The following is a 19,601-nucleotide window of genomic DNA, read 5'->3' as shown; positions in this document are numbered from 1 at the left end:
TCTCCCTTGGCTCCTTAGCAGTGAAGGGGAGCACCAATCACTGCCAGCAGGTGCCCCTTGAGCTCCCTCCACTGGTCTTTCTCGGGAATCCAGAAACCCCAGCAGCCAGCAGCCCTAGCCTGGCTTGGTCCTCAAAGGGTATCTCAGCCTCAACTGCTGTACCCTTGCTTTTGGGGGTGATGACCCAGCTCTTCCCCAGAGCCTCTCCATTCCCGCTAGTCGCCCCCATCCGGAGGAACGGAGAGGTTGGTGTCCCCTAGTCTGGAGGTCCCCAGGCAGTCCTGGGTCATAAGCCACTCCCGCCTTCCACGCTCCCAGCCCTGCCACAGAGGACAGCCCAGGCACTAAGGAGCCCCCTACCCTTCCAGGTAGGTCCTGGGCGTACCCTTTTTGAGTGCACAGCCCTGTTTCTCTTCCCCTTAATAGCTGAGAGTACTCAAGCGCCAGGGTGCCAGGGGCCTTGCTGCTGGGCCCAATGACCCCCATGGCCAGTCAGCACGTTACTGCTGAAAAGGGACTTGAAACTTGCAGATGGGAAGGACTCCTGTGATTTGCATGCAGCTCCTTTGGATCCCAGGGCTCTCACCACCTCTGTAGCCATGGGTGGCAGCAGTGAAACTGAGCTGGGCAGGAGGGTTGTTGGTTGACCTGGAGCTTGGAGCAGGCATGTCCCAAGGGCACCGGGTGCTCGGGGGAGAGGTCACTGAAGGGAAAGTGCAAGGCCAAGCTGGAAGAGGCTAGCAAAGGGCTCTTCAGAAGCGTGGCTGTCTGGGTCATCTCTTTCCTGTGCCTTCCACCGTACGTGTCCCACATGACATCATAAAGTGAGCACGCTGGGAGGTAACAGGAGGGGGTGGAGTACAGCGCTTGAAATAATCACCCCGGAGTTATCAGCTTCAACTGCATTAGTAAGATAGGGGCACCCCTGGAGCGTGTGCCTAGGACTTCAAACACAGGAGCTGGCTGCTAGATTTTGGCAGAGCTAGGCAGTTGTCTACCCTCCCAGTGGTACGGGTCAGAGGACCCTTCCCTAGGCGGGCCATGGGAAGACCCGTGCCCAGCAGGCCAGAGGGGCTGGGGGAGGGCAGAAGAGAACAAGGCAGTCCTCTGCCGGAAGACAGCACGTGCTGGGGGAGGGGCAAACCCATGCCCTGCCCAAAGCTGTGCAGGCGCCTGGGAGACACAACATAAACACTGGGCACTGGGGGCCAAGTACAGAGCCCGCAATGGCAAAGAGCAAAGCAAACGCACGAGACCTGGGAGTTTCAGCCCCATCCCCGCTCAAGGCTGCATGGTCCAGGTGGACCGGGGGATGCTGGCCGCCCAGCATCTCTGCCCTGCACTGAAGGCAAGGTGCAGCAATGCAAGCGAGGAACCGAGTCCTGAATGCTTGTGATAGCCAGAAACTGTTTATTGAAAGAAACATGGGGGCTGGGGGTGCCGCCCTCAGGCTTGGATGTGGCTCTTGGCACTGAAGGCCAGGTAGTAGATCACTAGGCCAATGACTGCAGCCAACACTTCAGTGGAAACCCAGGGCCCGTTCCAGGTACCCTGTAAAAAAAGAGACTAAAGCCAGTTCAGGGGAGGGGCGGGCAAGGGGGCCAACCAGGCCCAGCCAGCCCGGGTCACCTTTCTTCTGGGGCAGAGACACACCGGGCAACAATGGCCCAGCCCCCAAAGAGGGTAAAGCTTGCTGCGTGCTCGCCACTTCCCCTGAAACGGGGCCAGCCCCTTCAGCCCACTCACCCGATGGTCCACGCTGACTGTGAACAAGGGTGGGATGATGGAAACGTCCTCATTGTTTCTCTGAGCCTGCAAAGGAGGCACTAGGGTCAGGGGCGCTACGAGGTGAGGTGGGGTACGAGGGGCAGGAGCACTGGCTTAAGTCATGGGAGAAGAGAGGAGAGGGGAGGGGAGGAGAGGAGAGAAATATGCAAGGGAGAAACACAGACAGTACAAGCACAGGTGGGGTGGGCGGACAGGAAGGCACCCACCCAGCCATCCTGCCCCCTGTAAGCAAGGCGCCTAGTGGCCCAGAGCTCCAGGAAGAGATACTGTCGAGTGGAGGGGGCCATGGAAGCAGGGTGTACCCTCCCTCTTGTGGGCCTGGGTGGAGCCCCAGGTGATACTCACCTTCCTCAAGAGGCTGTACGATTCCTCATCGAAGAATCTGACCTCATAGGTGCCCGCGTGGGCACTCTTATGGTCTAGGCTCCAGGACACCTGGGGTGGGTGCGTGGCAGGGGGTGAGCACAGTGGACACAGCACAACCCCCCTGCCAGCGCTAACACAGCACCACGACCAGTGACCCAAGACAAAGAACGCCGACCACGCTTGACCAGGCCACCTCTAGGGCTTTAAGTCACGCCTTCGAACTGGTGGCTTCCCCGCCACCCCCTAAAATAACCGCAGTATCCCTTACCTGATAACGCCCCACATCCTGGCCCCGGGTGACAGGAAATTGTTTTCCGCTGACATCAGCATAAAGAGCCATGTTCTGGGGGAGGGGGCAAAGGGAGAGTCACTTTATCCCCAATTTGGCCAGTGGCAGATTCCCCACTGTGCTGTGGGCAGGGAAGCCGGGCAGAGTTGGGGACTGCAGTGTCCGGAAGGGGGCACCAGGTGAGAACCACCGAGGCAGGCCTGCCACAACCCAGAGCCTTGCCAGGAAGCCAATACTCATGGGTGCTGTCACTGCCTCTGTCTCCTCAGCGGGGTGGGGGAACAGCCCCCTTATGGCCCGGCCTCCCTGACCCACAGCAAGTCTGTTAACTGTGAATAGGGCAGGATGACTGACATGTCCTTGTTATTTCTCTAAGCCTGGAAGTGGGTGTCGGGGTCAGGGGGTGCCCAATGAGCCACCCAAAAAGTGTCCCCAAAAGGGTCCAACTTCCTTCTTTGCGCCTTTGGGATACAGGTTAAGGTCAGGGGCGGAGGCCAGGTCTGCTCAGTCTTAAAATTACAAAATACCGACATGGACAGACCTTGGCAAAGAGCACCCAGAAAAGGGATGCAGGAGCCTAGGGCTGACCCGTTTCTTACTTCCATGTATATTCTTTCAAGGCACAGCAAAGTGTGTACCTAGCAAAGCACACAAGGCAGCTTAGGATAATGTTCTTGAAACACCTGCTAGAATGTGTTCTTGGTGTGCCCTGATCTCTCCTACACCTCTGAATCGAAATCCTCATTCTCCCTGTCCCCAGGGTCCAACCCCATCAACTGCTAGGGAGGCTCACTGCCCGCCTCTCACCGCTGAACCCTCCTGGCTGAACCCCCACTGCCTCACCTGGACCCTATTCTTGCATGTTAGTGAAATCTCCACGATGAAGACAGTCTCAGTGGAAATGACGGCATCCGAGGTTGTGTAGTAGGAAGGGGTGATCTGGGGCTCCACGCAGGCCTCTGCTGTGGGGAGGAGGCAGAGAGAGGCCTGGGTAAGGCCTGGCTTGTGCACGCTGGGCTGGGGGACAGAAGGAACCACACCGACCTCACCTCCCACACCTCATCAGCTGAGGACACCTGAGGCCCGTCAGACCCTGCCAGGTGGGATGTGGGAAGACAGATCTAATCAGTCAAAGGTGCAGCCGGAAGGCTTTGTAGAGGTGGAACCTCAATGCAAGGGCGAAAGCACAGATGAGTCTGTATGTGGGGCTGGATGGATTCACTGCACACCTCGAGTCTGTGCCGGGACCTATGGATAGGGAAGCCATGCAATGGTTTGGGGCTGCAACCGGCTCTGGACTATAGCACCCTAGAAGCCCAGGGAGCCAGGCTGACCTCAATTCAGAGCCATGCACGTCCCTGACAGTTTACTGAGATGTCCTCCGCAGACACCAAACATGGTGCTGTTGGCAACGCACATGGGCTTTTGACATGAAGGGAAGGGTCTCTGCCCCTGCCACAGTTGACAGAAGGCCAACACTAGACCTGTTTCCCAAGGGACAGAAACAGGAGAAGTTCTAGATCCAGAAGCACAACTAATCTCCTTGAACAGGGCTGCCCTCAGAGAAAGAATACTGCCTTAGTCATCTCCACGCTGCTAGAGACTAGAGAAACAAGGGTAGCACCTAAGTCACAGTGCATCAAGCAAATGCTACCAGTGGTAAAATTCTCAGCCAACTGCTCTCCAAATGTGGTGTCCTGGCAGAGCCATGCCTTAGGCTGCAGCTTGGGATCTGGACAGTGGAAAGGATGCCTGGGAACACTGTTGGGGGTGGTTCTCAGGAGCCACATCCTGCAGAGCCTTCTGTGCCCTGCCAAGTTTGGCCTTTTTCCTATGGACACCGTGGAGCACCAAAGGGCTTTACAACAAGGTTTGTCATTTCCAGATATCACTGGCTATAGCGTGGGAAATTCGAGGAGGTGAGAAGGGTGCAGGCAGGAAGGCCAGTTAGGCTGGTGAAACACTCCAGGCACCAAGGGTGCTGGCCTGAAGTAGGTCAGGTAAAGTGAATGTGCAGAAATCAGCCCCCTCCCCAGACCCCACACTGGCTCCTGCAAGGACCTCCTCCCCAGCACACTTCTGGACTACAGTCTGAGCTCAACCCTGCCATCAGGAGTTAAGAATATCTCAAAAATGTCAATTGATCTGACTGGCTCAGCTCTGCTGAAGAGCGCTTTAAGGATACATCAGGGCCTCAGGGAAAAAGTCAACAGTCTGACCTGGCACTCTAGGCCCTCCGCTCATGGCCACTCTGCCTGGGCCATCCCTGCTCACTTTCTTCACTTAGACCTCCCTTCCCGGGGAGGCCTGGCCCCACCGCACCGGGTTAGCTGGCTCCTCTCCACCAGCCCAGTTTCTCGCCCCGATCACCCTGCACTGCAGAGCTTTGCTCCTGTCCGACCCTCCTCCGAGACCGGGAGCTCCGGGAAAGGGAGCAGGGACGTGTGTCACTTTCCCTACTGGAGATGGGGGCCGGGCGTACGGGGCAGGTTCTAGGACTCTTTCTCGCAGGAGCAGACGGTGGAAAAGATTTATCTGTTTCTTCCTGCAGCCGGGCTGCTGGGTAAACGTGTGTGGTGCAGGAGTGCGTGGTGGCTTTGGTCGTCGCGCCCCGAGGCCACCTGCCTCTTGGAGGAAAAAGGCCCACATCCCGGCTTCCCCCGCATCCCTCCTCCCCGCCACGCACCACCAGTCGTGGGAGAGAAGCTCGCCAGAAACGAGCTCCGGCCAGGCCGCTACCTGAGCAGCAGGAGAGGCCGGACAGCAGGAGTAGCGCCAGGGCGCCGAGAGATGCCAGCGCCGCCATCGCCTCTTCTCTGCCGAGGTAAAAAGGGAGCGACTTCACTGAACACGAGGGGCAGACGAGGAAGCGCGACGCGTAAGAGGTCGCGGCAGCCAATCAGGCGCCGGCGGGCCGGGCGGCCCTGTGACGTCGCTGGCGGCACTGACGTGTCCCCTCCCCGGACTAGGGGACCAGCTAAGCGCCCCCAAGATGGCGGCAGGGGCGCTCCCAGAGCCGGAAGGGGGCGTGGGAACCAGAGCGCCGCACGCGTGCGCACTGGCGGACCCACGCCAAGGACTGCGCTCTTCTGAACTCTCGCGAGAGCGGTGTCGGGACGTTCATTGTTTCTCATTTTCCATCATGGCGCTGAAGGTGGTGAAGGCTTTCGGCGGCTCTGCGAAGGCAGTGCTCAGGCCAGCACTCCTCTGCCGTCCTTGGGAGGTGAGAGGGGAGAACGGGTTGCAGGGACAGTTGCAGCGCTCGCTGGGGGTCTTCCACTCCTGAAGCATCCTGGAACCCGATTGGCTGTGGGCCCCGCGAGGGGCGGGGAGAGGGCTGCTTGCCGGGGCTGATTGGCCGCCTTCGTTGTCAGTGAGGAGATTGGCCAAATGTGGCCTTGGTCGGGCTTCCCCGGGGGTCTTCATCTTGTGGGGGGGGGGAGCTCCGTGCAGATGGGGAGAGTGGGCCGCTGTGGCTCAAGTGTCACCTCCCTAGTGTCCTTGTGGGACTCCTTCCGAGGCTGTCACGTGTTTTGGTCCCCCTTGTTTTTGCTGCCTTGGGAATCCTCTTCCCGGCCGATGTTTCTGCTAGGATTTTCCACTTGTGGACTGCTTGGCCACATATCCCAGTGGAGATGTCGAATCAGATTTTGACATCACCCCCAAACACCCGCCTCCGACGTTCTTATAGTCCCATTCCCCCCACCCCCGCAGGCGCCTGGAATGGAAGGGAGCTAGGGTTTCTGTGGCTGGCGGGGTAGGAGGCTGCCAGGAGTTCTCCGTTTAGGATCTTGGTTATTCAACTCCGATTGCTCTCTCTTTACACAGTTAAATGAGGATAATTTAGTCCCTGGGTGGGTTGGAAACCATGTGTAGCAGCAGCGAGCCAGGACTGGCCTGGAGGACAAGAGATAGGCTCTCCAGGCCTAGCTACCCCACTGACCCACTGTGTGGCCTTAGGCCAGCCCCTCCTCCATCTGGGCTTCAGTTTCTCCTCTGTCTCAAAGGATCTCAAAGGATCCAGCTAACTCTGACCTTCCAGAACCCTGCAACTTTGCTGACACTCCTTTTGGACACATCTCCTGCCATGCTCCCCCTCTCTGGTCCCTGGGGAAGATGGCCTTGTAACAGCTTATGCTTTATGAAATTCTGTTTACAATGCTGACTTCTCTCATCTTGCTGATGAAGCTTTCCCGAGGCCCTGACAACTGGCAGCGGGGCTCCCATGGGGTCTTGGTGAAGACATTTATCTCCTCCCTGACCTCCTTGTGTATGTGCTTGTGTCCATGTTGGGGTGGCCATGGGGGGCTGTGAACAGTTGGTAGCCAGGCACTGCCTTGCCCTGAGACTGGTTGGCTTGGGTATGGCCAGCTTTAGAGATGAATCTCAGATCTTTGGTCGCACTAATTGGGACCTTGTGGGAAAACATGCTGAAGAGAGAAGGCTCACTAAGCTATGGATGGTGGGAGCCCTTTGGCGGGAACTCATACTTCCCTGGACTCCTTTTCGAAATTTCTATGACACCATCAAAGGATGAGGGCTGATAGTCCACCTTCCTACTTGACGAATGAGCGGGGAGCCTATACATATATCCTGTCCTGCCTCGTACCGAGCTCCTCTGATGGGTAGCCTGGATGTGAGGCAGAACCTTTGCAACCTCCGAAGGAAGGTGCCTGCATCTGTCCAGAGCAAGGTCAGGGAAGTCTCTATCCTGAAAGTTCTCTGGGCCTTTGGCCAATGCCCAAAGGAACATCTAGCATAAGGACCAGGTGAAGGAGAGGTTTAGCCCTGGTGGTGGTGATGTGATCCAAGGCGGGAGAGGGAGGTTGCAGAGATGCAGAGCCAGGCCTGGTGCAAGTACTGGCTCACCACCCCACCTGAGTTACCTGTCCAGTGCCAGTGAACTTCAGAGGGCTGAAGCCCAGGAGGAATTACTGCCAGGAGCTGTAGGGGTCAATCCAGCATCCCCCTCAGGGGACACCAGCCTTGAATGCTGGTCTGTAAGGTAGGCCCCTCTGTTCTGTGGATTTCAGGTGAGGACAGGAAGCTGAGCAAGGTTAGCTGTTTGCTGCCAAGAGTAGTGGATGTGGATTTGGACTGAGGTCTCCCTGGCCCCAAAGCCCTCCATCTCTTCCTTCATTTTCTCATGTGCTCATTCACTCAGGAAATATTTTTTGTGTCCTAGCTCTGGGCCAGGCATTCTGCTAGTTCTTGGGGTGACAGTAGGGGACTAGACAGGCAAGGCCTCCACTTTCCAGGGCTTAGGGGTTGGGCAGGGAGCAGGGCAGTGACAACCTAGGGAGATTTGCGGTTGGAGGGGTAGGAATTGAGGTAGGACTTTGGAAGCCTAGAGGGGACAGCTCAGCAGCCTTAGGGCATCAAGGAAAGCTTCCTGGAGGAAGAGCAGTCTAAGCTGCCTCCCACACATTTGTATCAAGAGCCTACAAATAAGATGAATCCAGATACTGACAAGTACTAGGAGGAAAACAGAAAAGCCCTGAGTGTGCCTGTGGCTGAAGACCCAGGAGCCACATGGACCAGCAGATACTCCTGGTGTGTCTTGTCCTAGCAATCACGCCCTTCCTGGCCCCTGGCTTGGGCGGGTGAGTGAGTGGCACACCTGTGTTGCCAGCGCTCATGCCAGTGCGTGCCTTATGAATACTGGCCAGGAGACCCAGACGGGGACCGTCAGCCTCTGCCTGAACTTTCTAGACTCCTAGCAGGAAGGCACAGCTCTTTGTGAAATGGCCACGGTGACTCTGCCATTGGCTGCAATGCTCTGCTGCTGCTCCAGGAGGAAAGTGGCAGGGCATCCCCAAGGGACAAGGAGGACCTTGGCTCTGCCCTTGCCTCTTTGGATTGAGGGACACCCAGATGTGTTCCTGGGTGAGACACAGCAGGGAGTAAAGTGTGCGGGCCCCCTGCAGGGGGACCTGGGACAGGGGCTTCTCCTTCAAGGACAATGTGGGGACTCCAGCTTGGTCACTTCTCAGCACCTGTCCTATTTGGCTCAATGACTTTTTCTCTGAAGCTGTCGGGCATGGCACCGATGTGGCGAAATGTGGCTGTTTCCGAGTCGAGGTTGGGGACATTTGTCCTCCTTGTAGGCCACGAAGCAGTTTTGCAATCCTTTATTAAAGCCTTCCAAAAGATTGGTGTCTGTTATTTTTCTAAAAATGGTTGGATTTTCTGCTGCACTTTTGTGTTGGATTTCTGATTTTGGAGGGCCAGTCCCCACGGTGCTGAACATGCTTATCTCTGGGTGGACCTGGGAGGTGGGTGGTGGGGGCAGAGAGCTACGTGCTATCTTTTTCTTCTGATCTCCACGTTCTAGATTTGCTCCATGTTCTGACTATATGCTGCATTTGTAATGCAGAAAAATTATCAAAAAGTGATACAATGATTATTGTGGTAGCCCTGTGGTTTGTTGTAATGATTTCCCTGTTGTACCACGTTTAGTGTGCCAACTTTTCCAAGTTACAGACATCACTGAGTAGGCATAATTGGCCAAAAAAGAATCAGAAACAACTACAGGAGGGGAGGGAGACAAACATTTTTTTAAAAACTGCCCATGGAGCTGAAGGAGGGATAAAGGATTATTGATGATTCTTCACGTGCCGCAGACCGGTCCGTGGGAAGTGGGGCTCTGGAGCCATTTGTTTGGGCATGTGCTGTGTGGTGTTGTTCACCTGACAGTGTGCACAGGTGAAGTGGGCGGGGCGACATGTGGGGCCTGTCTGGGCACAGCGGGACGGTCGCTCTTCCTGGCCAAATTGACTTTCTGGGCTGGACAACAACCATTAGCATCTGGGTTCTCTTTGCCAGGTTCTGGGTGCCCACGAGGCCCCCTGGAGGAGCTTCTCAGTAAGTACCCGGCCAGGTTTGTGTGTGTGCGTGTGCATGGGGTGTGTGTACTTGCACGTGTGTGTATCTGTGTGCATGTGGGGGGGTGTGCATGTATGTGTACATGTGTGCGTGTGCTCACGTGTGTGCCGTGCCTCTTTGCTCCCTGGCCCTCTGTGTCCTTTCCTCTGTGGTGCGGTCTGCAAAGGTCACGCACCCTTCCTCACCTCCTTACCTGAACTGTGCTAGACAGCAAGTATCCCCAGGGAAAAGGCACAGCCTTGTTCCTTCAACCTTGGCTGATGCAAGTCTTCTTCCTTCCTGCCAACCCTCTAGCAACAAACAATTGTGAGTATTCTCATCTGCCTGTGAGATTTGGGGCTTTTAGTTGCTTTGGGATTGACCCAAGTCCAGGCGGGGACAGGGGCTGCTGCTGCTGCTGTCGTAGTCAGGGAGCCCCTGTGAGCCGCCCTGTCTGGGATGGGGTGGGACTCAGAGCTCAGGCACCCCAAACTGGCACCTCACGATTGGCTGGCCCACCGGGTCAGTGCTGGCGGGCACAAGGGAACTAAAGGCCCGCCTTCACCCTGTCCCTCCTTCCAGCCTCCATCGGCTAAGTATGGTGGACGGCACACGGTCACCATGATCCCAGGAGATGGCATTGGGCCAGAGCTCATGCTTCACGTCAAGTCTGTGTTCAGGTATGGAGCCGCCGGGCCCATCTCCCCTTCATCTGCCCCCCTAGGGAAGGTGGTGCCGCAGGCCCAGCTGGGTGGTACCCTGAGAACTTGGTGCCAGGGGGGCAGGAAGGGACAGAAGCCTACTGCCGGGGACTTTGCCCAGTGCCCAAGCACCCAGTGAGCCAGTGGCAGGAGGGCTGTAAGTCCAAACCTTTCGTCCTGGTGCTGGCGATCTCACCAGGCTGGCATGGGCATGGGGAAGGTGGCACCCGTCCTACTAACTGTGTCATGGAGTTGAAGCGAGTCCCCATTAGTTGTCACAACTGAGTCCAGTCACCTCTCAGCCAGAGGCGGGTCAGGGTGGGCAATAGCAGGAGGCAGTAACTGCCTCTGCAGCCAGTGGTCCAGATAGGCCCCCTAGAAGAGCGCGGGGGAGGCCAGGGCCAGCCGCCCTGACCCAGCTTTGCCCCAGACACGCATGTGTGCCGGTGGACTTCGAAGAAGTGCACGTGAGCTCCAATGCCGATGAAGAGGACGTTCGCAATGCCATCATGGCCATCCGTCGGAACCGCGTGGCCCTGAAGGGTGAGCTTGGGTCAGGAGGAGGTGCTGTGCATGATTCTTTCACCTCTGACCTCATGCTTGCCCTTGGGGCTCCACAGCCCTGACTGTGGGGCTTTTCTGGCTAGAGAGGACCCTTGTGCTTGGAGAGTGGACAGAAGCTTCTGGGGGCCTGTTTGCTGAGATTCTGAGATCTTGGTGGCCCTAGGCTGTGTGGGAGCCCGTCTAGTGATGGGCTGCCTTCCACCATCTTCCCTCCTGAAGCAGCCCTCTCTGCTAGGGTCAGCTTTGACCCTCGGCGTCTGTCTTCACAAACTAAATGTCACAGAGACAGTTCTCAAACTTAGCTTGCTGCCTTGGATCCAGCTGGCACAGCGATGGATGTTACAGACAGGAATTCTAGCCCCTCCTGAGTTTGCCTTAGTTTGGTCCAGGTTCTTAAACTGTTTCCATCACTCATTCTGCAAACTTGAGCCCATCAACTGCTTGGAGTGGAGCGCATGAGTGGAGGTGAAGCTAGGTAGAGACCCACGCCCCAGCTGTCCAGTGGAAGGGCTGACATGCCAACTCCACGGTGCCTGAGGCACTCTGGATGAAGGCAGGGCATAAACTCGGAGGGGTTGGTAACCCCAGTGGACCTGAGAAAGGCCTCCACTACCCAGCACCCTCCGACTGCCTTTTCCCAGTGGCTGCCCTTGGTCTTGGTGCCCTAGGTCCAGCCAAGGTCAAGCTGTGTTGTTGTTTTTTCTAGGCAGCTCTTGCCTGCCCCTGAGCTGCGGCTTGTGTGGTACCTTGATGCAGCTCCGGTAGTACCTCTAGTCTTCTTGCTGGTACCAGCCTGGCCAGCCAGCCTGGTAATCAGCAGGAGTGGTGACTTTTGTATCCAGGCAGACCCTGTCTTAATGTTCCCCTGCCAGAGTCTGGCATGACCTCCAGTCAGCTGCCAAGCCTTGCTCGTTCATCCGTTCATGTATTCATTCAGTGTTTATGAAGTGTCTGCTTTGTGGCAGGTGCTCTGCTAGGTCCTCAGAACCCATCAGTGAAGCGAACGCACACACACCACCCCCGCCTTCATGGCGCTTACGTTGGAAGTTACTCTAGTGTTCCGTGAAGTATTTCTGCTGCCAAAAGCAGTCTTCTCTGGTTGAAGCTGCTCCTGGTGCAAATTCCCTGGGTCAGGAAGGGGAATGGGGTGGCACAGATGAGCCTGGGGGTCCCATCTCCAGACTGCCTGTCTTGTTTCTGTCCTGCAGGCAATATCGAAACAAACCATAACCTGCCACCATCCCACAAATCCCGCAACAACATCCTTCGGTGAGAGCCAAGTGCACGGAGTGGGGGTTTGGCCAGGGTGCGGTGGGCTAGCAAGGCACTGGCCGGCTGCCTCTCTCTGTGTGCCCTCAGCACCAGCCTGGACCTCTATGCCAATGTCATCCACTGTAAGAGCCTGCCAGGAGTGGTGACCCGGCACAGGGACATAGATATTCTCATTGTCCGGGAAAACACAGAGGGCGAGTACAGCAGCCTGGAACATGAGGTAAGTCAGGCCCAGGCCGCCCCCCGACCCTCTCGGCTCATGGGGGCTGGGGATGAGCCCGGCCAGTGTCAGCGGTCAAGAAGCCTATGGAAAGCCAAAGCAAAGCTTGTGCTAGACGACAGGCTGGGGCAGGACCAGGTCTCGTCTCCCTGTCCCCTTCTCAGAGCGTGGCAGGAGTGGTGGAGAGCCTAAAGATCATCACCAAAGCCAAGTCCCTGCGCATTGCCGAATACGCCTTCAAACTGGCCCAGGAGAGAGGGCGCAAGAAAGTGACAGCTGTGCACAAGGCCAATATTATGTATGTCCCTCGCCCCACGATGTGTTTGTCCATTCTGCCATCAGCCCTCAAGTGCCTGACTGGAGCAGGCTGCCTGGGCCTGCTCTCAGGGACCTGGGGCCCCAGACCCCGGCCACCCACCAAGGGGCCACATGCAGGGTTGTGCCCTGTTGCTTGTCTCCCAGCCACGGACCCTTCCCAGTGCACACTTGGGGGAGGTAGAGCGGGATTCTGCCTGTTTTGCACTTGGACTGGCTAGACGTTAGAACCTAGCCTTCCGTGGCGATCTGCGTAGCCCATCCTTCCATCTGACTGTTGCAGTGGCCCAGCTAGTATCCTGTATCCCACCCCCCTAGGAAACTGGGCGATGGTCTCTTCCTCCAGTGCTGCAAGGAAGTGGCAGCCTGTTATCCCCAGATCACCTTTGAGAGTATGATCGTGGACAATACCACCATGCAGGTAGTTACCCTGCCCGGCTGTGGGACCGCCTGCCCTGGACACCCTGGGTTTCCTGTGCTCAAGCTCTTGTCCGCCCTCTCCTTGCCCTGCAGCTGGTGTCCCATCCCCAGCAGTTCGATGTCATGGTGATGCCTAATCTCTATGGCAACATCGTCAACAATGTCTGTGCAGGGCTGGTCGGGGGCCCTGGCCTTGTGGCCGGGGCCAACTATGGACACGTGTACGCTGTGTTTGAGACGGTGAGTGCCGCTAGCGGTGCCAGGGCTGCTGACCTTTACTTGTACAATTCACGGGGGTTTAGAATATTCAGAGTTGTTGAACCATCACCACTATCTAATTCCAGAACATTTTCATCATTCCAAAAAGAATGATGAGAGTTTCTTTGTCGCTTTCCATCTCCCTCACCAGCCCCTGGCAACCATTGTCTAATTTCTGTCTTATGAATTTGCCTGTTCTACATATTTTATATGAATGGAATCATAAACTATGTGGCCTTTTATATGTGGCTCCTTTCACTGAGCGTAATGTTTTTAAGGTTGATTCATGTAGCGTGTGTCAGTGCTTCATTCCTTTTTAGGGCTGAATAATAGTCCATCATGTAGATAGACCACATTTTATTGATCCATTTGTTGGTTTCTTTTAAGTCTTTAGTTTAAAAAAAATTGAGGTGAAAACCACATAACATAGAGTGAAACCATTTGAAAGTGAATAATTCAGGGATGTTAGTGTAACCATCCAGTGTTGTGTAACCATCACTTCTGTCTAGTTCTAGAACATTTCCATTACCCTCAAGGAGACCCTGTTCCCTTTAGCAAGCATTCCCCACGCCTCTTCCCCCGGCCCCTGGCACCCACTAATCTGCTTTCTGTCTCTGGATTTGCCTGTCTGGATGGACACTTCACATGAGTGGAATCCTACTCCCTACACTCTTACATTCGCCACCCCCTCCATCGTCTTGCCTCTTCCAGGCTACAAGGAACACAGGCAAGAGTATCGCCAATAAGAACATTGCCAACCCCACAGCTACCCTGCTGGCCAGTTGCATGATGCTTGACCACCTCAAGTAAGTGGCTTCTGGCTCCCCGGCCGTCAGCGCCCAGCCAGCCCCCTGGGCCCCAACAACTGAAGGCTGCTCTCCTTCCTTAGGCTACACTCCTACGCCACCTCCATCCGCAAGGCTGTCTTGGCGTCCATGGACAATGAAAATGTGAGGCTCCTCTTCTCCCCTCCTCTGCCTCCCCTACCCCCCCAAAACCCGTCTTCCAGCCCAGGTTGAGCTGGTGTGATGTCTGAGAGGCTGGAGATGGTGACCTGGCACTTCCTGCTGCCCCCAAGGGGAGGGTGGTACCAGGTAGGGTAGGGCTTCTGGGCCTTAGCTGGTACCACTGCCCTTCTGGTGGCAGTTCCAGCCCCAGCAAGCCATGAGCGACAGTGGGCAGCCCTGGGCCTCCTGCAGGGTAGGGATCCTGTGTTGGTGGCTCCCTGGTGGGCGCTCAGTTTTGACCGTCTCCCGCAGATACACACCCCGGACATTGGGGGCCAGGGCACTACGTCAGAAGCCATCCAGGACATCATTCGTCACATCCGCATCAAGAACGGCCGTGCCATGGAAGCCTAGGCTGTCTCTGTCCCACCCCCAGCACCCCAGAGCCCCCAGCTGGCTCGCTGTGTGGGCCCAGAATAAACCAATTTCTGCCCCAGCCCTCGGCTGTGTGCTTCTGTCACTCTCGGACACTGGTGTTTGAGCTCACACTTTATTAAGAAAAGCAACACGTGCACTTGTCACTCACATGGCCCTCTGTGAGGATTGGGGCAGAACAAATTCCGAAGGGTGGGCCTGGCCCCAGCATCTGTCTGCCCTGCCATGGGGAGTGTGAGAGCTTGTACCTGCAGGGTAGGGGAGGGCAGCCTCTGCAGGGTGACAGGACTCATCCCACGTTCCCTGAAGGCACTGAGAGGTGGAGGTTTGGGCAGCAGCCGGCAGGGTCTAGGGGTTGAGCCAAGGGTGCTGGAGGCAATCCGCTGCGCTGGCCCGCTTTTCAGGGATGTACTCCATCATGGGCAGCAGGAAGGCACTGAACTGCGTGGCCTGCTCTAGGGGCCACTCGTACTTCTCCATGAGCACCTCGTACAGGCCCCAGCGCTTGAGGTTGTGGATATGCCGCAGCTCTCCTGGGGCGGGCAGCAGGCCTCAGGTTAAGCTCTGCCAGCACAGCCTCCGGCTCCAGGGTCTGTGTTCCCCTCTTTCAGAACCCAAGGCCCCTGCCCTACCCTCTGCACCCAGGCTGCCTGAGCCCCTTCAGCCTCACCTCTCCGGTTGAAGAACTCCCGGGAGTAGCGGCCTGAGAGGGCGAAGGCGGGCGGGATGTCTCCCAGGAGCTCCACGATGTGGGCAATGTGGTCTGTGGACAGAGAGGAGGCTGGGAGGCAGCCGGGAGGCCGGGAGGCCCCGAGGCCGAGCCCAGTGCGTGCCTCCCCTACCCTCATCACGACTGTAGTCTTCTCCAGAGTGGGGCTCGAATAGGTAGTCACCGGTGGCCAACTCGAACGCCTGGAAGGAGGAGAGGGTGAAGCTGCTGGCCAGCAGGCTGGCGCCTGCTGGGGGACACTCAGGCCTACCATGCACGCTGTGCTCCAGATGTCAGCCGGGGGCCCATACTCGGCACCTATCAGCACCTCCACGGCCCGGTACTGCCGCGTCTGGATGTCCTCGGTGAAGTGCTTGTGCTGGAGGCAAGCAGAGCCCTGGGGAGGAGCTGGGGCCACAGCTGGCCTACCCCACCAGACCCCACTCATCTCCCACCTCCTCTGGGCCATGCACCCAAGGAGCTCAGTGGGGCTTGTTGTGAGCCTCAGAGTCCCCAGAAGTCCCAAGGGGAACTAGCCAGGCGATCTGAGGCAGAGGCTGGCCCCTTCCCAGTGGTCCCCACCCCTTGCCACGGGCCTGGTTCTGTTGACTGGGCAAGACTTAAGGACCTATGCAGGTTTGGGCTGAGCTCTGGGTCTGTGGCACGAGGCAGACCGTGAGGTCTGCTCAAGTGCATTGCTGAGTGAGCCCTCACTGAACAAATGATCGATCGCGTGCCTCGCAGGCCCAGGTTAGGGCTTCTGGGAGTGGGCCTGTGCCTCCACCCTCACGGCAGGGCACCTAGCTCTGCTCCAAGGCACGTTCATACCACCCAGCAGGCGTTGCCCAGGTCTGCGATCTTGATCTTGATCTTGTCTGCATTTTGGGGCTCTAGGGGGTTCACCAGGAGGTTCGAGGCACCAAACGGTGCTGAGGAAGGAAGAGAAGGGAGAGACTGAGCTAGCCTGGCCCCTTCCCGCCCCGCCTGCCTGCCACCCGCTGGCCCTGCCCGGCTTACTGCTGGGCGACAGGAGGCCCCCAGTCTCCCGCTGGTTGGAAGAGCCTGAGAGGATGGAACACGAGGCGGGAGAGAAAAGGGAGCCGGAGAAGCCTGAGGTCTGGGAGCCGGGGCTGAGGCTGCGGTCGCCCCCCGTGGCAGGGGAGGAGGAGGCTGGGGAGGGGCCGGCCCTGGCCCCTCCAGGGTGGCAACCGGAAGAAGAGGTAGAGCCGCTGCCCCCCTCTAGTCTTGAGCTAGAGTCTGGGGAGAGGGGCAGAGGTGGTGTGTGAGTCAAAGCCCTGGTGGCCCACGCTCAACAGCCCCAGGGTGGGGGGGCCCACTCCGGCCCCTCACCCTCAGCCTGGGCAGCTGCCTCCAAGGCCTCCAGCCTCTGCAGGTCCCGCAGCCGCTCCTCCAGCAGCCGCTTCTGTTGTTTCCGTTTGCGCCTCATCTTCTTCCTCTTGTTTTTCGACAGCTTACCCAGCTGCTGTTAGAGCCAGGGTCACCCCAGGGTTCCTGTAGCCTATTGCTTGACCAGCTGGGAACTCTGCGTGTGGCCCACCACTCCACAGGGGACAATGCCTCTGGACCCCAGGGCTCGCATGGATGTTGGAATGTGGCACATCCTTCTTCCAGAACACTCCTTGGCACCAGCCTCTCACCCACCTCCTGCCTTCCCTCCTGCCTCCACTCCTCAAAGCTCAAGGTTAGGGAGGAATGGATGGGCCTGCATCTGACTGGGTGCCTGCCTCCTCTGGGGGGCAGCCCTGGCCCCTTCCAGTGCAAGATGCGAAGTCTTCACACTGAGGCAGTGGTGACTCCAGCAGCCACCAAGGGCAGGTTGGGGCATGTGACCCGCCACATGTATCACCCTCATCTGGGCTGCCCAGCCTTTTGGAAATGCCACTGCAAGAGTGCTGGGGAGAGCAGGGAGGCTGAGGAGGCGAGCTCTGAGGACATGGGGAGATGAGGCACAGGAAAAGAGGGGTATCCCAACTTACCCAGACCTCCTGGGGGGCAGTGCTGACTGTGGGGGAGCGGGGGGAGGGCAGAGGGGGCGGGAAGGAGGGGCATGGGGGGGTAGAAAGAAAGGAACAGAGACTCAGGCAGGGGCTGAGGCCCGCAGGCCAGCCCCAGCCACATACAGCTCTGGTACCTGTGGAGCGGGATGGGGGCGGTGCCCCTGACTGCTGCCACTCCGTGGCCTCGGCAGCCAGGCGCCTGATATAGGTGTCACCCACACACAGCAGGATGTTCTCAGGCTTGATGTCTGTGTGGATGATCTTGCACTTGGTGTGGAGGTAGTCTAGGCCGTGGAGCACCTGGAGACAGCCACTCCTGAGCTCCATCAGCCGCACCCAGGTTGCCTCCCAGTGCTTTTCACGTGGGCTAGGGGGTGCTCACCTGCCTCACAATGCTCTTCACGCAAGGCACAGGCAGGCCCTGGTAGTTGGACTTGATAATCCACTTGAGGAGCTGGTGGCCGAGGACCTCTAGGACCATGCACACATCTGGGACTGGAGTGAAGGGTGGCTGGCAGGCGCGCAACTGGGCACAGGCTCCACCCCCCATCAGTTGGGGTGGGGGAGCTGGGCCTGGTGGGCCTGGTGGTCATAGTGCCCCTGTAATTCTCAGATATGCCAGTTGGGATGGTATATCTGTGGTCATCCTAGGGAGAGGGCACTGGAGTAGCAGACATTGAAGACCCTCAGACCAGCCCCACTCCTATGCCCAGTTATGCCACAGACGTGGTGGGCCCTGCCATTTGGGGGTAACTTAGCAACCTGGTTACCCATTGTGCTCCCATAACAAAGTAATGAGAGTATTTTGAAGACAAGTGTCATCATGCAGATCAGCAAACTGAGGCCCTACCAGACGGGAGGTCACAAGCGGGTGCCTGTGCTGCCATGGGGCTTTGCTCAGCCTACAAAGGATACGGACTCCATTAACCCCTGAGATCCTGAAGTCATCAATGAGCTGGACAATGGTCTCTCTTTTGGGGTCACTGGGGTCACTGTCTCGGACCTGGAGCAAAAGCCAAGGGGCCACGGATGGCTCCAACCAGCCCCTCACCAGCTGCTCCCAGGGGTGGCAGACCCCCTCTCCCACTCCAGGGGCCTGCTGGAAGGCAGGCCGCTGGCCCTTCCCTCGCTGGCTCCTCCAGTTCCTCCCACTTGGGCAGAGTCACCTGGAGCCCGCCCTTCTGGGAGTTCCACCCCACCCCAGAAGCCCCTGCAGGCCTGCACCCACATTGCCAGGCCCCAGGCAGCTCCCCGGGAGCTGGGAGTCAGTAGGGGAGGCGCCTCACACATTTCAGGAGCTTGATCTCATCCACAGCTGTCTCCGTGTAATGCCCAGCACTCTTCACTACTTTCAGAGCCACGAAGCGCTTGCGCCTGCAACGCCGAGACCCGAGTCAGCTGCTAGCCCCGGCCAGACACATGGGGACAACGTGGTGGCCCCAACCAAGCCTAAAGGTAGGATCCCAGCCGGCACTGGGCCCCAGGGGGCAAAGGGGACACTCACTGGATGTCCCAGCAGAGCCAGACGGTGGAGAAGTGGCCCCAGCCCAGCTTGCGCACCACATGGTACCGCCCATTGAACAAGTCACCAATCTTCACGGGGTAGTAGCCACCTGGGGGAAGGGAGCCAATAAAGACCGGAGGGGGGCATCAGCCTGCTGGCACCCTGGCCCATGTGGACTGACACCAGCACCCTCTCCCTGGGCTGTCCCATTCCCCCCATGGGAGCTCCTGGCTGCCTGCACCCCAGGCCAGGCCTCACCCTTGCAGTAGTCCTTGGGGTCCTCCTGCTCCTCGTCGTCAGAGCCCAGCAGCGCCTGCAGCATCCGCGGCACTGGCGCAGCGGGAGCTAGTTCAGAGCCCGAGGACTCGGGCCCACAGGAGGTCTGTGAGCTGTGGGTGGGTCGGGCGGGCAGTGAGCGTATGAGGCGCCAGGGGCCCCAGGCGCCCAGGCCGAGCCCTACCTGCTGCTGCTGCCGACACTGTCCCTGCCACCACCACCAGCACTGGCACTCATCTTGGCCTCTCGGCTTGCAGCTCCGGCGCCCCGGGGGCTGCTCCTGTGGGGCCCGGCCTTGGCCAGAGCATTTATAGCCTCGGCCCGCTGATCTCACCCGCCTTTATAAATAGCCTCCCAGCTGCTCAGCTGTGGGCAAGGTATGCAGCGAGGAGGGGGCAGCGCAGCGACAGCGCTCCCCCCATCCTGGCCCCCTAAGACAAACCCTCTTTCCCCCCTGCTTCTGCCCACAGCTGGCAGAGCCGGCCACTGCGGGGACAGAGCGAGCAGTCCCTCACAGACCCCAGGACCATCGGGTTACCCATGCGAGGACATGGTGACCGGTCCGCAGGCTGAGGCCTTGCACTCCAGAGATGGCTGAGGGGGACAGCCAGGCAAGGACACCATGGACATGGCAACCTAGTCCTCAGGCCAAGCT

At 58.2% G+C, this 19,601-nt stretch overlaps 3 protein-coding genes across 8 annotated transcripts; 1 reads left to right on the top strand and 2 right to left on the bottom strand.

Annotated features, from left to right (window-relative positions):
* Positions 1-1,387: 1,387 nt before the first annotated feature.
* SSR4 (signal sequence receptor subunit 4) lies at positions 1,388-5,373 on the bottom strand. 4 transcript variants are annotated; one of them, XM_019755113.2, is made up of 6 exons: positions 5,183-5,373; positions 3,287-3,402; positions 2,423-2,497; positions 2,134-2,223; positions 1,747-1,812; positions 1,388-1,566 (listed from the first exon to the last, which is right to left on the bottom strand). In XM_019755113.2, the coding sequence occupies exons 1-6, from the start codon at positions 5,247-5,249 to the stop codon at positions 1,447-1,449; spliced, it is 534 nt and encodes a 177-aa protein (XP_019610672.1). In that variant the 5' UTR covers positions 5,250-5,373; the 3' UTR covers positions 1,388-1,446. The 4 variants fall into 4 exon arrangements, with proteins under 4 accessions (XP_019610672.1, XP_019610674.1, XP_019610671.1 ...); XM_019755115.2 differs by having other exon boundaries at positions 1,388-1,551; positions 5,183-5,365; XM_019755112.2 differs by having other exon boundaries at positions 3,287-3,405; positions 5,183-5,363.
* A 135-nt stretch (positions 5,374-5,508) lies between these two features.
* IDH3G (isocitrate dehydrogenase (NAD(+)) 3 non-catalytic subunit gamma) lies at positions 5,509-14,500 on the top strand. 2 transcript variants are annotated; one of them, XM_019755109.2, is made up of 13 exons: positions 5,509-5,666; positions 9,269-9,307; positions 9,623-9,634; positions 9,890-9,987; positions 10,439-10,551; positions 11,781-11,841; positions 11,932-12,064; positions 12,229-12,362; positions 12,698-12,800; positions 12,893-13,039; positions 13,769-13,863; positions 13,947-14,007; positions 14,317-14,500. In XM_019755109.2, exons 1-13 carry the CDS (start codon positions 5,586-5,588, stop codon positions 14,416-14,418), a joined length of 1,179 nt encoding a protein of 392 aa, XP_019610668.2. In that variant the 5' UTR covers positions 5,509-5,585; the 3' UTR covers positions 14,419-14,500. The 2 variants fall into 2 exon arrangements, with proteins under 2 accessions (XP_019610668.2, XP_019610669.2); XM_019755110.2 differs by lacking the exon at positions 9,623-9,634.
* Positions 14,501-14,540: 40 nt separating this feature from the next.
* Positions 14,541-19,296, bottom strand: SRPK3 (SRSF protein kinase 3). Of its 2 annotated transcripts, none has more exons than XM_019755107.2 (15): positions 19,131-19,296; positions 18,929-19,059; positions 18,671-18,779; positions 18,453-18,540; positions 18,082-18,169; positions 17,549-17,655; positions 17,301-17,466; positions 17,146-17,171; positions 16,499-16,631; positions 16,166-16,405; positions 15,977-16,077; positions 15,420-15,527; positions 15,282-15,351; positions 15,110-15,202; positions 14,541-14,972 (listed from the first exon to the last, which is right to left on the bottom strand). In XM_019755107.2, the coding sequence occupies exons 1-15, from the start codon at positions 19,181-19,183 to the stop codon at positions 14,788-14,790; spliced, it is 1,698 nt and encodes a 565-aa protein (XP_019610666.1). In that variant the 5' UTR covers positions 19,184-19,296; the 3' UTR covers positions 14,541-14,787. The 2 variants fall into 2 exon arrangements, with proteins under 2 accessions (XP_019610666.1, XP_019610667.1); XM_019755108.2 differs by having other exon boundaries at positions 16,499-16,628.
* Between the last annotated feature and the right edge of the window lie 305 nt (positions 19,297-19,601).

Source organism: Rhinolophus sinicus, chromosome X (genome assembly GCF_036562045.2).
Source record: "Rhinolophus sinicus isolate RSC01 chromosome X, ASM3656204v1, whole genome shotgun sequence".
Taxonomy (NCBI): Eukaryota; Metazoa; Chordata; class Mammalia; order Chiroptera; family Rhinolophidae; genus Rhinolophus; species Rhinolophus sinicus.
Note: the sequence above shows the minus strand (reverse complement) of the source record. Positions and strands in the feature narration are given on the sequence as shown.